Source organism: Mesoplodon densirostris, chromosome 1 (assembly GCF_025265405.1).
Source record: "Mesoplodon densirostris isolate mMesDen1 chromosome 1, mMesDen1 primary haplotype, whole genome shotgun sequence".
In the NCBI taxonomy this organism is placed as follows: domain Eukaryota; kingdom Metazoa; phylum Chordata; class Mammalia; order Artiodactyla; family Ziphiidae; genus Mesoplodon; species Mesoplodon densirostris.
The window spans coordinates 85,392,155-85,408,773 of record NC_082661.1 but is presented as its reverse complement, the minus strand read 5'-3'; the positions used below and the strand labels follow the sequence as shown (position 1 = coordinate 85,408,773).

Here is a 16,619-nt window from a genome sequence, read left to right as displayed (position 1 = left end):
GTAGATCATATAAAGCAGAACTGCCTGAGTTTGCAACTGCAAGAACAAAATACCTAAGTGCACAGCCTGGTTTTGTTCTGACCCTCCTAATTAAGACTGACCCCATGGATCAGTGTGAGGTCTGCAGAAGCTGTCTTCTGCCCTCTGTACCCTTTCCTTTCTTCTCCTCTTATGTTTTCTCACATTTCCTGTCCTCTTCCGTGTTCCCCATCAAGATGGAGAAACCGTTGACTACAGTGATTTAGAGTTGTTAGTTTAAGTGATTATATTTAAATCAAAACTCATTATTTCAAGACTATTATTTTAACAATATGATTATTTTAACAATATGAAAGACCTTTTCTTCTATTAAAAGAATTTCAGGAATTAGCAAAGGAGCAAATGTAACTTGGGGACAGATGGGGAATGCGTTTGACTCAGAAGGTACACCTGACTTAGGCCTTGATGGGTGACTTGGGCATGGGATGGGTAGTCAGGGTACATAAACCATGGTATCTGTACCCAGAGATTTTTCTGCTATGCTGGAGTTTTTGGTTCACAAAGTTATAACAGAATAGCTGATCTTTATTTCCCTCTTGGCATTGCTGGTCGTGAACTGAAGTTTATATCCCGTCTCCACATCTATTCTTTTCTAAGCTTCTGTGTGTGTATTTTCTGGCATATATGACATTGTTTTAGTTGAAATTGAATCCTTTTGAATATGTGATAATATGCACATGTCCTGGTGAGTATGTATGTATCTTTCTTAAATACTGGTATTGGGCTATACTGCCTAGGTCAGTTATGAAGTCTTATTCTCAGGAGGAGCATTAATAGATACTATTTTGATTTTATGATACCATACATTTTTGTTGAATTTTATAAAGAACATTTTAGAAAGCTTCTAAACATGTAAATATTTGATTATTTTACTTTTTGGCTTGCATAAATAATAAATTGCTATATAGACAAAAAATATACATGTATATTTATGAATTTACATATACCCAGAGGACAGTAGGAAAATCAGTATGATAATGCATATTAAATGTATAAAATGATGGGAATTCCCTGGCGGTCCAGTGGTTAGGACTCGGCACTTTCACTGTTGGGGCCTGGGTTTGATCCCTGGTCAGGGAGCTAAGATCCTGCAAGCCGTGCAGCATGGCCAAAAAGAAAAATATTTATATAAAATGATGAATTATCTACATTTACCTTGGAATATTTGTATAGCAGCATATGCCTTTGTAATTTTATGTATTCACATTTGATTTTTGTTGTGAAGTCAGACAAGTCCTCTTATTTCTCTGATAGCTGAACAAGCCTGTGACTTGGTATGATAGTGACCTCTACTGGTCAATATGAATTAAAAGAAACTGAGGTCCTACTATATATATGTCTTGGTATTTATTTATTTATTTATTTTTTCATCCTGATCTTTTGTTAGCACTTTTACTTTGTTTCTGATGAATATCACGTTCCTTCTCTGTAGGAAAAATGGAAGATATCTTTCCACTTTTTAAAATTATACCAAGACAGTCTTAGTATAAAGATTGTTTTATAAAAGATAAATAGGTCAGTGTGGTTACCTTAAAAGAGACTAATTTACATGGATCATTTAAACTGATTCATTAACTGATTTTACAATAATGAAAATCATTCAACACCAGTGCCTTACATTAGCTAATAGTTAGCCTTTATTATAATGATTCAATAAAAGTCCTCTTAGTGATGTAAATATGGTTTTATTTTAATAGATTTCAGGCTTAATTTTGTGAAAACTCCAAATTAAAATGGTGTTTAGTAACTTCAGCTTTTTGAAGGACTACCTGGTATTGACACTTGACCAGCAGATTCTGTATTATGTTTCTAAAATTGCTTATTGATAGAATTTAGGCCTCTCCAATTCTCATTATTAAACACTTTGTCAATCCAAACACTCTTCCATGAGATGAAGTGCTAGGCAATTTGATGATGTTAGCAGTAAGCAAATCGTCCTTTTTAGGCAGTTATGTATCAGTTTGGTACTTTTCCAACCAACCCACTAATTACCTTTTATAAATTAAAATAATTTATTGAAGACAGTTTTGAAATGTTAAGTGTAAAAATAAAAAATATTCAGGGTGAACATTATACATAACTGTTAGAATCATATCATCACCGGGATAAAGCACAGTAAACTATTGGAGTTTGGGTCACCCAAGAATTCAGAAGGGAAGCTCATTTCCAGATGGTGGGAGGTTTTAGAGTTTCTATGCTTCGATTCAAAGAGCCACCTAATTAGAAGGAAAAAGTGAGTGTGATGGGGTACAGTTTACATTAGCTCTTAATTTTAAGAAATAGGTATTTTAGTGCTATAATTCCATATCAGTTAACTTCATATTAATTTTAAATGCACATTTTGTCATAAAATGACAAATACATAGAATTACTCCTTTAAGCTGACTTTCTTGGAATACATATACTAGTTAATGCTTATTAGTTATAACTATATTGGAAAACAATTATAGTTAAATATAGTAACACCTACTATTTTTAAAATAGTAGAAAGGTTTTTACTACTTTAAAAAATGGTAGTTACAGAGTGTAAGAGTGTAGACTCTGAAATCAGACTGATTGTATTTAAACTTAAGTTCCACTACTTACTAGCTATAGCGCTTTGTGTGAATTATTTAACCTCTCAAAGCCTCAGTTTCTTCATCTGTAAAATGGAGATACTGATGGCAGGATTTTAGAAAGGACCAAATGAATTAATGCACATAAAATGCTTCAGAAAATTTCCAGCACATAGTAAGTAGTCAGTAAGTGCTAGTATTTCTGTGTCTCTTTGATGTGTTTTTCTGTCTTTGGTTCACATAACCTGAAGTGATTCCCACTTACATCTAAAAGCACAGAAATTTCTCAGTGTTTCCAAGCTTCGTGTCCCTGACTGTCTTCCCAAGGATGTACTCATGGACACCTCCCTTGATACCCACTGTGCAAAAAACCTTAGAGGTCTGAGTTAGCCCAGGCCTTCCAAGAAGCAGATGCCAAGACTAGATTAAATGTGTAAGACATTTATTAGGGAAACCCCATGTGAGAGTAAAGGGAGAGGGAGCTGGTAGGGGATGAGAGAGCCGTGAGCTCTCCACACAAGTCTGACCCAGAGCGAAAAAGAGGGTAAAGAAGGAAAGAGCATTGTGTGGAAGTGTCTTAGTCAGCCGAGCAGTTCTAAGGAAAGTTTGGCCAGGCTGTTGGGGAGTTCTGTAGCCAAAGCCTCCTGTCAGAAGCATCCTGAGTCTCCCAAGCCTGGGCTACCTTAGTGTCCCTGCTGTGTGTGCTCCATCTTTTTCCAGGAGCAGCCCTGGGAAGTGTGTCTGCAGTACAAGTACCATCCTGGGTTTCAGAGCACAGTGACTGGAGACACTGGTCATTTAGGTCTCCTGCAGTTGCAGGTCTGAGAGGCACATTTGCAAGGCTACCAAAATATTCCTGTTATTTAAAGAAAGATCCTATCCCTTGGCATTGCACCTTCAAAATCATCCACTACCTGTCCTAACATCTTCAGTCTGAAACCATCACTTTATTCCTAACAATCTGTAGCTGTTTAATTTAGTTTCCCAAATATACCTAGAACTCTTCCATTTCAGCAATGTTTTTATACTGTTTTCCCCCTCCTTTTCATTCTTGATGTCTTTCTATGCATCCTTAAATCTTACCAGCCTTTTGCGCATTTCCCTAATACCCCCTCTTCTCCAACCCACTCCACCAAGGGGTTATCTGTCCATCTTCTCCACATGTGGTGCTTTCATTGTCACCAATTGTATTACTTAGGATTAGGTTTGAGTGTGAATCATAAAAACCCAAAGTAAAAATAGCTTAAATAAGAATGCAATATTATTACTCTCTCCTGTAAAGACCCAGAGGCAGGCAGTTCAGGCTCTGTGTTGCTGCTTCTGTTCTACAAAGGCCTCAGGGACCCAGGTACCTGCAAGCTTTCTACTCTGCACCTCTAGGGAGTGGCCCTTCCCTTCAGGGTCCAGGATGCAGCTCCAGCCTTCATATCCACGTTTCAAATGGTAGGATGGGGGACAGGGAAAGAAGGGGCAGAGAGCATACATCAGCTGCCTTTTAGGTAAGCTTTCTAGAAGCAGTCACATTTCCTGTTGCCTAGAACTTAGTCACATGATGATCCCAAGCCACTAGGGTGGCTGATAAATGCAGTCTTTATCCTCAGCGGCCATATGTCTAGATAAAGAGAAAGGGAGAAGAGTTATTGAGGGACAGCTGGGGGCTTCTGCACTAGACTCTGCTCAAAGAGGACATGCAACTAGACATTGTATTATTATTCATTCTCTGTCACAGTCCTCTGCTAGATTACAAGCGCCTTATGACAGCTACTGACCTCTAGAAGTTTGTCTCCCCATGATGCTAAGGGTGCCTCTCATGGACGAAGTGCTCAGTCTGTTGTTATTGAGGGGAGGAAGTAAGAATTTATTAGCACTTTTTACAGAGTAAGAAATAAGGTGCTATCACATAACCTTAATAAATCGAATACTAATTTTTCACTAAAGTAACCATCAGGAAAACTTAAAATTTTCAGGGAATTGAAAAAAGAGTTAGGTTTCTATTGATTTAAAAGTAATTTTAATACATCTGCTTCTCTGTATCAATGCCTGTACATCTGAATTTATGGTCTCTGGCAAGTTGCTTAACTATTTGGGTTTCATCTGGCTCCCACTGTTGACGTAATGATGATGATAAGAACAATAAAAGTCATCATCATCATCATGATCATTTTAAAAGAGATTTGGACAAAGATATCCTCTCCAGTGTATTTCTTTCTCTCTGTAACTACCTTTTCATTTTTCTTATCTTTACTGTAGTTTCTTGTTTTCTTTTCGTGAAACTTTTGCTGTCCATGAAATATTTGTGGTTTTAAAACAGTTTTGTTAACCTAAATCCTACACTTATAACCTTTTCTTGGGATTCTACCCAAATAATACGTATGAAATAGAAACCCAGGAATGTCCTAGGTCTGATGTGTCTGACATTTTGCATGCCTTCCCACATTATCAATCTAGGCTCAGAAAATGTTCAGTCTGAAGTTCATGTATTCCTGTGTTACTATTGTCATTTCCCTTTCATTCTTTATCGCTTGTATATAGTACTGGACATATGGTCAGTACCTGATTGGACCAAATTACGCTTAACCTAAAATGTACAGCAAAGAAAAGAAAGACTCAATTATCTTGGCCAGGAATCAGGAATCTTTGTGGAATCACAGTGATTGAGAACATCATTTGAAACCACTGTCCTAGAAGCAGTTTGGCAGGCTGAGTGAGAATGATGGAAGACAGGAAAAGATTAGCACTTGGAGAACTCAGACCAAGTGGACATTTTTCCTGAGGCACATATTTTATTTTGAAATGTCTCCCACTATTAGGCTTTCCTATTTTCTTCAGTTAGTGATCTTACAGTTAATACAGACACATACTTATGGCTGGAGTAAATTTCTATAACTTGACCCTCTTTGCGGAATTCATCCCCATCACCAAGGAACATAGGAAGTTTCCTGATGAAAAGATGCGTTCTGTTCTCTTTTCCCAACTCCGTTACTGGCACTGCACTTATGAACCCTGTGACATCAGGTTAACCTTTTATGTTCAACCTGTTAAGCAAGAAACTGGGAAAATGTTGTAAGTTCAAAAAAATTTTTTTTCAATTTAAAGCAGAAGAGAGAAGAGCTTAATAAAATTCTTCTAGGCCTGCTCGATTTTTCCCTTGGTCTGAAATGTGTAAAAGATTGTTTTATTGGAATGGATAGACTAAATAAATAACTGAGGAAGCAAAAACAGACACTAGACTTTAGTCATTCTATAATCTGATGAGAAAATAAGACATAGGGAAAATTCATATGGATTTTACGTTAAATAGCACAAAAATCAACATGCCCATTAACAGTGGTAATAAGGTTACTTAATGACATTTTAAGCTTGTTTTAGATAGCTGAAAAATTGTGGGTCTTTGTTTTTTCAAAGCATTTCAGTTATAGTAACTACCAAAGTTGTAAATCATCAAATATGTTTAAAGCTGCATTTTCCAATTAAGATATACACTTTGCTCTATAATTTAAGACTGGTATGTTTCTCTTATAATCATCTATTTGACTCTGTTTTGCCTGCGTTTTTTCACTGCACAGAAATAACTCATCTCTGTTATCTCCACAGGGAACGTGATGCGAACAGAATCAATTACATGTATGCTCAGTATGTCAAAAATACTATGGAACCACTTAATATCCCAGATGTCAGTAAAGATAAAAGGTTTCCCTGGACAGTAAGTAACCCAATTTTAGATTTGGAGCTTGAAGGCTGTTTTCCTATCAGATCTGCACTTAAACTAGTTACTCTTTTTTTTTTTTTTTTTAATTGATTTTTGTCTGCGTTGGGTCTTCATTGCTTTGCGTGGGCTTTCTCTAGTTGCGGTGAGCGGGGGCTATTCCTCGTTGCAGTGCCCGGGCTTCTCATTGTTGTGGCTTTTCTTGTTGCGGAGCATGGGCTCTAGGCACGCGGGCTTCAGTAGTTGCGGCACATGGGCTCAGTAGTTGTGGCTCGCAGGCTCTAGAGCACAGGCTCAGTAGTTGTGGCGCATGGGCTTAGTTGCTCCGAGGCATGTGGGATCCTCCCGGGCTAGGGCTCGAACCCGTGTCCCCTGCATTGGCAAGTGGACTCTTAACCACTGTGCCACCAGGGAAGTCCCAAACTAGTTACTCTTAACTGAAGGACTGGCCCTAGAATTGGGTCTTTGGGAGTGATCTGTGCTTTCCGTGATCTGAGGAAGGAGAATAAAACAGCTTATAACATCTGTTGAGAGGTTATCAGCTGTACTTGAGTATTTTTCTCTGTACTTTTATTAGTTTTTTCAACATGTATTAATGAACTATCATAAACTAATTTTGAGGTAATTTAACTATTACCTACTTAATGACATTCTTTAGATAGTATGGCTGGAGTTCTTGAGTTTACCCTCAAAAATTAAGTTTCATATGGCTTAAATGCCTGTAATTGGTAATCTACCACAGTGAACAGCTCTGTGGAAAACTGAATATCTGTTTTCCTTGAGAGCAAAGCTACAACGGTCAGTTTCTCAGACATCGAAAACTTTGAATTCTAGTATTTTTTCTCATCTAACTTCAGAAAAGCATTGCAGTTTGAGGCAGCTGCCTTGACTTTGTTATTTGCCTATCTAGGAGACCTTTTTAGAACTTTAGCAATATGGGCAATAGATAACAGTGGTAAAATTAAACAAGGACAAATTTGTAGCATGTAGAGTCCTAGGTGGTGTAATACTTTTGACTTCTGCCCCTCTTGTTAAGTTATTTCAGACATCCACTACACAGGGATAGTAGAAACTGAATAAATACTTTGCTTACTATTACTGTAAGCTGCTTGGAGAGTTTAAAATGGAAAATAAAAGAAATACAAGTAAATAAAATGGAGAATATGAAAAAAAAATTTTTAAAGAAAATAGGATATTTAGTATTTTAATAATATAAAGACTAATTGCTTTATAGTACATTTATGTGAACTTCATTATAATTTGCACATTTTCTGCACTCTATATAGTTATCTCCAGCTAATAAAAGATGAATATATTAGTGGCTTCCGAGGTCCAATACAGTTTCTATAGCATCTAATGGACAGTCTTCTCATAATATTTAGCTGTCTTATTTTTGTTTTTGTTTAGAATGAAAACACAGGAAATGTAAAACAGCAGTGCATTAGAAGTTTGCTTTGTACACCTATAAAAAATGGAAAGAAGAATAAAGTGATAGGTAAAGCCTTTTTGTTGACCTCTACTCTGCACTTATTAAAGAAAAACATGTATTCTCAGAAACTTCTTCCTTTCAAGTGTAAATTTAAAGACTAAAATGTTTGAAAAAAAGATAAAAATTGGAATGATAAAATAATTTTGAAATAATTTTATATTGATAAATGTCAACAAACATTTGTTAAATATCTTATTAACTATGATGTATTTTGGTAATTTTAGTCCTGTTTCAACAGAAGTTTGGTTTAAGAATGACATGTTGAAAGTTAGCAAACTGAGAGAGATGAAGTCGATAATGTATATTGTTTTAGGGCCTCACTTCTTGGTTTCTGGTTTTTCTTTTTTGAATACATGGTTTAGATTGTAGGTTGTATTCATTGAACATTCCACTGCTTTAGGCACTTGGGATAAATCAGTGAACAAGCAAAAACCCCTGCCTCAGGGAGTTTACATTCTTACATGAAGGTTAGTAAAATATGTCTACTGCGGGAATGATGGAAGGCATTCTCAGAAAAATGAGATGATGTTTCCTATTATCGACATATTTATTTCTTGGCATTGCAGGTTATATTAAACATAGAACAGAAAACGTGAGGTTTTATATGCCAGTCATGCATGATTGACACTGAAAACAGTCTGAACTGTTAAATATTCTCCCAAGAACTTAGAACAGAGGCTAAACTTTTAAATAAAAACCCTAACGAAGCAAGGCTTAGCTATATAAATTTACCTTAAAAATTCTGATGAGTTTCCAGGTTGTAAGATTTGACTGTAATTTTATTAAAGAAGAGTGTTGGTCAGAAAGGTACGGGGGGCGGTAATCGTACATGAAAATTGGGGGGAAAAGGACAAATATTGAAAGTGCCTCTCCAGTTGTGTGCAGTAGTCAGGGAACCTTTGCCTCTCACATGGAGATGGATGAAGAAGGTTGTAGCAGTGTATAGGGTATGCTGACCACTTAGCAAGGCCAGCACTTGCGTGGCGATGGATGCAGCAGGTTGTAGCTGGTACTGCTCAGTGATTCCAGTCCGTTTGCTGGCATGCGTCCTCACTGTGCGATGGATACACGGGCTTATGCCATTAAACAAGCCACCAGTCTGACTTCCCTTGTTCTGATTATTTTCTTTCCAATATATGTTAACTCATAGGAAGAGAATGCATTCTTCATACCCTCTCGAATACATTGCCCACTTTGCCAGTTGTTTCTTATTGTAAATCGGTGAACTGGGCTTGAGACAATGGGCTGAGTTGCAGGTGTGCATACTCGGGCTCCTGGGACAGTTCTATTTTTTGTTGGACATTGATACTATTCTGGTTTTATAAATCAGTCTTGTGAACTTAGGTACTGTTCTCTACCCCAGAGAGTGGGATCTGTCCTCAGCATGGTAAACTAGTTTGGAAGCCTACAAGGCTGGGCTTGCTGACTCCAGTGCATTGCCTCATAAAGCCTCTTGGAAGCCAGCCTGGCGATTCTCTGAAGGCTGTTCATCACCTGCACGCTTCTCAGCTCTCAGAGAAAAAAGTAGGGCCTAGTGAACCCATATGTCAGCTCTCTTTTCAAGATTATCACCGATCAGATCTCTAACATAAACAACAGAAGAAAACTGACAAGGGTGCCCTACAATATGAAACTACATAAATGTTTAGGATACAAAATTTTATATTTTAGGAGTTAGGTGAAAACTACTTTATAAATGTTATGCTTCTTTTTTTAAAATTTTTTTTGACTTTATTTTTTTAGCAGGTTCTTATTAGTTATCTATTTTATACATATTAGTGTATATATGTCAATCCCAATCTCCCATGTTACACTTCTTTAAAATGCTTTTTGATATAGAGCTTACCACAGCTGCCTTTGACCTTTGAAAATGTGAAATGGATTCCAGAAGTGATGCATCATTTACTAATAAGTTCTGATAAGAAGGAGGACAGAGTGGCAACTTGCCACATCAAGGCACATCTTCGCTTTTTCTCAGCAGCATCTCTTTGGAATAACTGGGAATGGGGAGTGGCTGGAGGAAGTTATACATCAGGCTTTTTCATCACTTTACACATGTGATAAATAAGAGGATTTGGGGGAAGTGCAAAGGTCCCTGGATGGGAATAGGGCTCACAACATCCGGCTGGCTCCACTCTCCCTTTAAGCATTTAAAAGGTTATGGGCTTTGAGCCCTGGTCCGGGAAAATCCTCAGTAGCTGCGGAGCTACTGAGCCTGTGCGCCACAACTACTGAGCCTGCACTCTAGACCCCGCAAGCCACAACTACTGAGCCCCTGTGCCACAACTACTGAAGCCCACACGCCTCGGGCCCATGCTCCACAACACGAGAAGCCACCACAGTGAGAAGCCCGCACACCTCAAGGGAGAGTAGCCCCCGCTTGCCGCAGCTAGAGAAAGCCTGCGCGCAGCAAGAGCCAACGCAGCCATAAATAAATAAATAAATTTATTTAAAAAAAAAAAGGTTATGGGCACATTATTCAACTCACTAACCTTTCAGATCCCTTCAGAATCCACATTCTGTGTTCCTGTCACTGTCTCAGACAAGTGAACAAAGAAAGAAATACCAGTTGAAATAATCAGACTTCTCTTGGCATACATTTTGTGTAACCCTGCTTGATAACAGAGTCAAAAGTAAGTAAATGTTGTCTTTGGAAAGGAAAAATTCCCTGCCAATAAAAAGAAAGAAAGAAAGAAAAAATGATTTCCCTGGTGGGGTTTCTGGGTGGGTGGGGGGGTTCAGGTTAATTTCAAGAGGGAAAATTTCCAGTGTTCCCTGCTGTCTTTATAAGTGTGACAAAACAGTGAACTTGAATTCTTGACTATACTTTGTACTCACAGATGCAGCATGGAAAAAACATCATGGCCGTAGATAATTTTTCTTACATGTCACAGACCAGATTATGCTAGTATGTAATTCTAATACAGAATCCCCACAGAGTTCCATGCAGAAAGACAGACGGGCCCATGTGTTTTTGGTAATCTTCTTTCCCTTCCTTATTTTTCCCATTACTGACAATTAGATGAAATTATAGACATTAGACCAGTATGGGGCCTGTTGTATCACCAAATGTATTCCCTGAGGTACTTTTTCATATCAGATGTTTTCTCAGTGCTCTGGCTAACACAGAGTGTTTCCACCACTTTGTTTTCAACACTATTAAGAAAATACTTCCTCATTCAAATTCACTTATTTTAACCAATTATATCCCCTATTTATTAGACTAAGTTTGCCTTTTTCTCATATCATATTTACTAGAAATTCTTATGCCTATTTTCCTTGTCAATTTCAGGGCATATTTTGACAAAATTAGTTCCATTCCCATCCAAAAAATACTGTTGAGAACATCTCCACTTTAAATAGCTTACATTTTCATCTCTTTTTTTTTTTTTAGTGAAAAAGTAATAAAAATCATAGTGTTATACCACACGTTTTCTGACAGTGAAGTATGAGAGAGGAATATGTATTTCTTACTGAATGTATTTTCTAAAATGATTACCATCCTAATGCTCTGCTCATGTATGTGTTGCAATATGATCCCAGGGCATAAATAAATATTGTAAAATTATGTAAGTTTAAATTTGACTTCTTAATTTTATTTTTCATATTAAATTATATCATTTGGCAATATCACTAACTATTCATTTGTTTTTAAAAATATTTGCTAGGATTTTCCTAATGCAAATATAATTACACTGTGCAGTGTCGTCCATGGTACATACTGCTTATATTGCTTAAAGTATACAGTTTTCCCAATTAAAGAATTGTTAATTATGATTAGTGGTAAGACGTGCCAGGAAATAAGGCTGTAGGGGCAGTAATAATGGGAAGAAAATGAGAAAAAAATAAAACTAGGAGATTATAGCTTGAAATTATAAAAGTGAAAATCTATAAAATAAAAATAAATATAAGGATTATAGTTTCAAGAATTGATTGAAGAAATAGAAAAATAAGAGAAACCTCATAGTAGCCCTGGAAAACAGAGACGCTTACCTTTATTGGACCAGAAACATTGAGGAATTTCTAGAAGACAGGAAGAATATACTCTTTGTAAGAATACATTTTACACAGAATGGGAAAAATTTGAGTAGAGATAATAATATCAATATCAGACAACGTAAATTTTAAGGTAAAAACATATAATATACAGAATCACTTTGCATTGATTAAGTTAAATTCACAGAGGAAAGTGTAATTGTCATAAATGCTTCTATAAAGTAAATAAATAACATCATTGACATACAAAAACCAAAGCTATTAAAAATACAAAGAGAGGGCCTCCCTGGTGGCGCAGTGGTTGAGAGTCCGCCTGCCGATGCAGGGGACACGGGTTCGTGCCCCGATCCCGGAGGATCCCACATGCCGCGGAGCGTCTGGGCCCGCGAGCCATGGCCGCGGGGCCTGTGTGTCCGGAGCCTGTGCTCCGCAACGGGAGAGGCCACAGCAGTGAGAGGCCCGCGTACAGCAAAAAAAAAAAAAAAAAAAAAAAAAAAAAATACAAGGAGAAATGGACAAAATGGTGATCATAGTGAGAGTCTTTCATAGAATGTTAAAGTACAGGAAAATATAAGGAAACATTAGAATTGATTAATACAGAAAATGAAATGGATTTAATTGGCATATAAATATTTACTTTTATATTTCATAATTTAAAAACACAAATTCCTATCAAATATTCATCAGAAATTTACAATATTTGTGATACACACACATACAACACAAACTTAGTCATTTCTGAAAAGTAGAATTGACAACCACTGTCATGGATCACAGTGCATTAAAACTAGAAATGTGTAATAAAAGGATAAATTGGAAGGAAAAAGCTCACTTAGAAACTGAAAAACATTCTCCCAAATGACAAAGAAGAAATCAAAAGTCAAAATGAAAGTAGAGCATTTTAGAAAATTAGTGGTTGTATCAATTTAACATAAAAACTCAAGGTACAAGGTCAAAGCTATATATATAGGAGTTATATAGCTTTAACTAGTTTGCCATTATTAATTAGGACATAATGAAGTTATTTGAACTAAGTGTTCAACTGAAGAAATTAGAAAGACAGCACCTTTCTCTTTCTCACCATCTATGCTGCCCCCAAAGTGAACAAATAAATAGGAAGAAAGCGAGCAAAGAAATTGGAAATATAAATTTATGAAATGAGAGGGGATAGTAAAACAAGAGATAATGGGCAAACACAATAATAATAAACACAGATAATGAGGGAAATAAAAGAAACACAAATAGGAATGAGAAAGGAAATGTAATTACAGATACAGAAGAAACTTTAAAAGATGTTAGATAATACAATGTACCAAAAAAATAATATGTTTTGATGAAATGGAGAAATTCTATAAAAATTGGTAATAACCAATACTAACTCAAGGAGAGTTTAAAATTTTTCATAGAAGAGGGTGTGGAGAAAAGGGAACCCTCTTGCACCGTTGGTGGGAATGTAAATCAATACAGCCACTATGGAGAACGGTATGGAGGCTCCTTAAAAACCGAAAATAGAACTACCGTATGATCCAGCAATCCCACTCCTGGGCATATACCCAGAGAAAACCGTAAATCAAAAAGACACATGCACCCCAATGTTCATTGCAGCAATAGTTACAATAGCCAGGTCATGGAAGCAACCTAAGTGTCCATAGACAGATGAATGGATAAAGAAGATGTGGCACATATATACAATGGCATATTACTCAGCCATAAAAAGAAACGAAGTGAGGTGGATGGACCTAGAATCTGTCATACAGAGTGAAGTAAGTCAGAAAGAGAAAAACAAATACCGTATGCTAACACATATATATGGAATCTAAAAAAAAAAAAAAACGGTTCTGACAAACTTAGGGGCAGGACAGGAATAAAGATGCAGACATAGAGAATGGACTTGAGGACACGGGGAGGGGGGAAGTGTAAGCTGGGACGAAGTGAGAGAGTAGCATTGACATATATGCACTACCAAATGTAAAACTGATAGCTAGTGGGAAGCAGCCGCATAGCACAGGGAGATCAGCTCTGTGCTTTGTGACCACCTAGAGGGGTGGGATAGGGAGGGTGGGAGGGAGATGCAAGAGGGAGGGGATATGGGGATATATGTATACATATAGCTGATTCACTTTGTTATACAGCAGAAACTAACACACCATTGTAAGGCAATTATACTCCAATAAAGATGTTAAATTTTTTTAATAGAAGTAGTTGAGAAAGTTATATTTTTAAAGTCACTAAAAAAACAAAACAAAACAAAACAACTATTGCCCAAAGTAAATTCTTACCAAAGCAATCAGAGGACAGGAAAGGATGAAATAAGGTGAGGCATGGAAAAGGAAAAGGCAAAATAACTTACAAAATGATACGATTGTTGAATGAAAAAACCTAAAAGAATCAGCTGAAGGTACCTATCTAAAAAGAGAGTTGCAGAAGTTCCTGGCTATCATATTATTAAAAGAAAATAACTTTCTTACAAGCCAAGACAAATCTGTTAGAAAATAATACTGGAAAAAGCATCCCATTTACAGTAGTAACAAGGAATAAACTTGGTCAGAAATAAGAACATCTATATGAGGAAAACTATAAAAGTCTACTAGATAACTTGAAAATCTTTAAGTTATCTTTAAGTAAGTGAACTGATATAACATTTCCTGATGATAAGAATCTATTATTTAAGATGTTAACTTTTTGCAGATCAGATTTATATCAATTTTAATACATGTCCTCATAAGATTTTTTTTTTCAGGGGGTAGAGGAGTTCTTGACCAACATACATAAAATTCATCTGGAAGAATAGCATAAAAATAATCAAATAATCAGAGTTGATGGATAGAGAATTGCCTTGTCAGAAATTAAAATAATGCTGTATAAGTAACATTATTAAAAGTATTATATGTGTGCTAGAAGAGATGGCAGGATTGATGGAACACAGTAGAAAGTCTAAATGCAGACCCAAGTCTGAAAAAACAGTTGTGTTATTGTGCATAATACAGTATATTTCATTGTTTCTAAGATGCCATTGGTTGAAAGACACCATTTTGTATGTCTTTAAGAAAGAAAAAAATGATTTTAATTACATAATGACAAGCAATTGATTAGGATGCATACTGATTTCATAACCTTTAAATGTGAAAAAAGTACATAGTTGAAATAAGTATGAATTTATTATTTAAGGTGACAATTCAAATTATTAAAGAATGGATAACTATTTAAGTTTTGCAAGAATCCAGTAGCAATTTAGGGAAAAAATTAAGTAGAATTAAAACATTAAATGTGATAGAATGAATCTGTAAAAGTGCCAGAGGAAAATATAGGTTTGTATGTAATTTTAAAATCGGAAAGCTTCTTTTGAAAGCAAGACACTATAGTTGAAAACTTAAAAGATAACTGTTTGAGTTACTTGAGAAATGAAATCTTTTCTACGACCAAAACTCTCCCTAAGTTAAGATAATTGGCAAATAACAAGTGCGAAAAACTTATTTGCAAGGTAGGTGACAAGGGTATAAGGGTAAGTCTTACACATTAACAAGACAGGATGCTAATTTTGGAGCCCATGTTGTGCAGGAGAGAGGACAGGAGACCACAAGCAGGATATAAGAATTGACCCCCTGCTCTGCCAAGAGGCCAGAAGGAAAACTGTGGTTGGTAACAACATCTGATCCCTGGAATTATAGAAAAGGAAACATAAGTGTGTGTTTAGAAACTGTCTAGTCCCTTCAGCATAATTTCCAGAGATGCCTTCAGTGCCAACTAGCTCTCAGAGCTGCTGTGATGACCGTGTGAAATAATGTCTGTACAAGTACTTTGTGAACTCTAATAATATTAACACTGATATTTTGCTATCTAACTGTACTACTTCTTGGTTTTCTCCTAATATATTTTTGAATGTTTTGTTTTATTTTTGTATATAGTTATTGGTTTTTGTTGAGTGATTTTGTTTTATTTTTGGTTCTGCAATAACTACTTTGTTTTTATATATAAGTGATTCTGATTTTATATGACTTACTAGTAGATGTGGCATTTCAAATGACCAGTTTTAAATTTCATTATTGTACTCTATCCACTCTTCCAGATCTTTAATGAGTAAGTTGTGAAAACTATCTGTAAACAGGCCCAAGCTTTACATTTTCTCAAAGAACCCTATTTGTTTGTTATGAACTTTTTTCTTCTTCATAGCTTTTTTTTTTTTTTCCGACTTGGGTATTTTTGTTTGATAGAATTAAATTTTATGAAGGGTGTAAAGAGATCAACAGGATTGTCTTGAATGCTGTATAAATGTGACTGCTTTCAAAGAAGAATTAAATTATATTCCTAAAAGGATAGTTTGTCTTCACCCCTTTTCTTGCCCTGAGCCTAACTCTGTGTCTGCGTGTCTGTATCTATAGAGGTGGATTGTGACACAGACACACTTTAGCTGTTCTGCCCTGAGCTGTGGTTGTTACAGCCAACTCTTCCTACTTGTACACTTAACATGCCATTTTAGTACCTTTCAATTCCTGCGGTATTAGTTAATACCGCTTAATATATTCATTCAATGACTGTTGGCTGAGGCCCAGATTTGAACCGCTGTCCAGGAAAGAGTTCCTTACCTCGGTCCCAGGCCCATCAGACTGCCTGATGGCCACGTCTCAACCCCTCAGGGTTGTCTTCCTTGCCATACATGCAATCAATCTTATGCAGTGATAAAATGAAAAATCTTGGTTATGAAAAATGGCCATCAACTAGGAGAAAACTTTAGTAAAAATTGAAAGGCAGTTACATTGTGATGTGAGGATAAGGCACAGAATGCATGACCCTCAAGAAAATGTGATTTGGGAGGTAGCCAGAAGCCCTATATAAA

General features: G+C 36.3%; 1 protein-coding gene across 4 annotated transcripts in view; it reads left to right on the top strand.

The window, feature by feature from the left end:
• PDE5A (phosphodiesterase 5A) overlaps positions 1 to 16,619 on the top strand; it is a 140,812-nt gene that overhangs the window by 68,621 nt on the left and 55,572 nt on the right. For all 4 annotated transcript variants that reach the window (XM_060105484.1, XM_060105455.1, XM_060105475.1 and 1 more), the window contains exons 8-9: positions 6,189 to 6,297; positions 7,708 to 7,795. In XM_060105484.1, the coding sequence (XP_059961467.1) occupies positions 6,189 to 6,297; positions 7,708 to 7,795 (197 nt within the window). The remainder of the gene's footprint in view (positions 1 to 6,188; positions 6,298 to 7,707; positions 7,796 to 16,619) is intronic.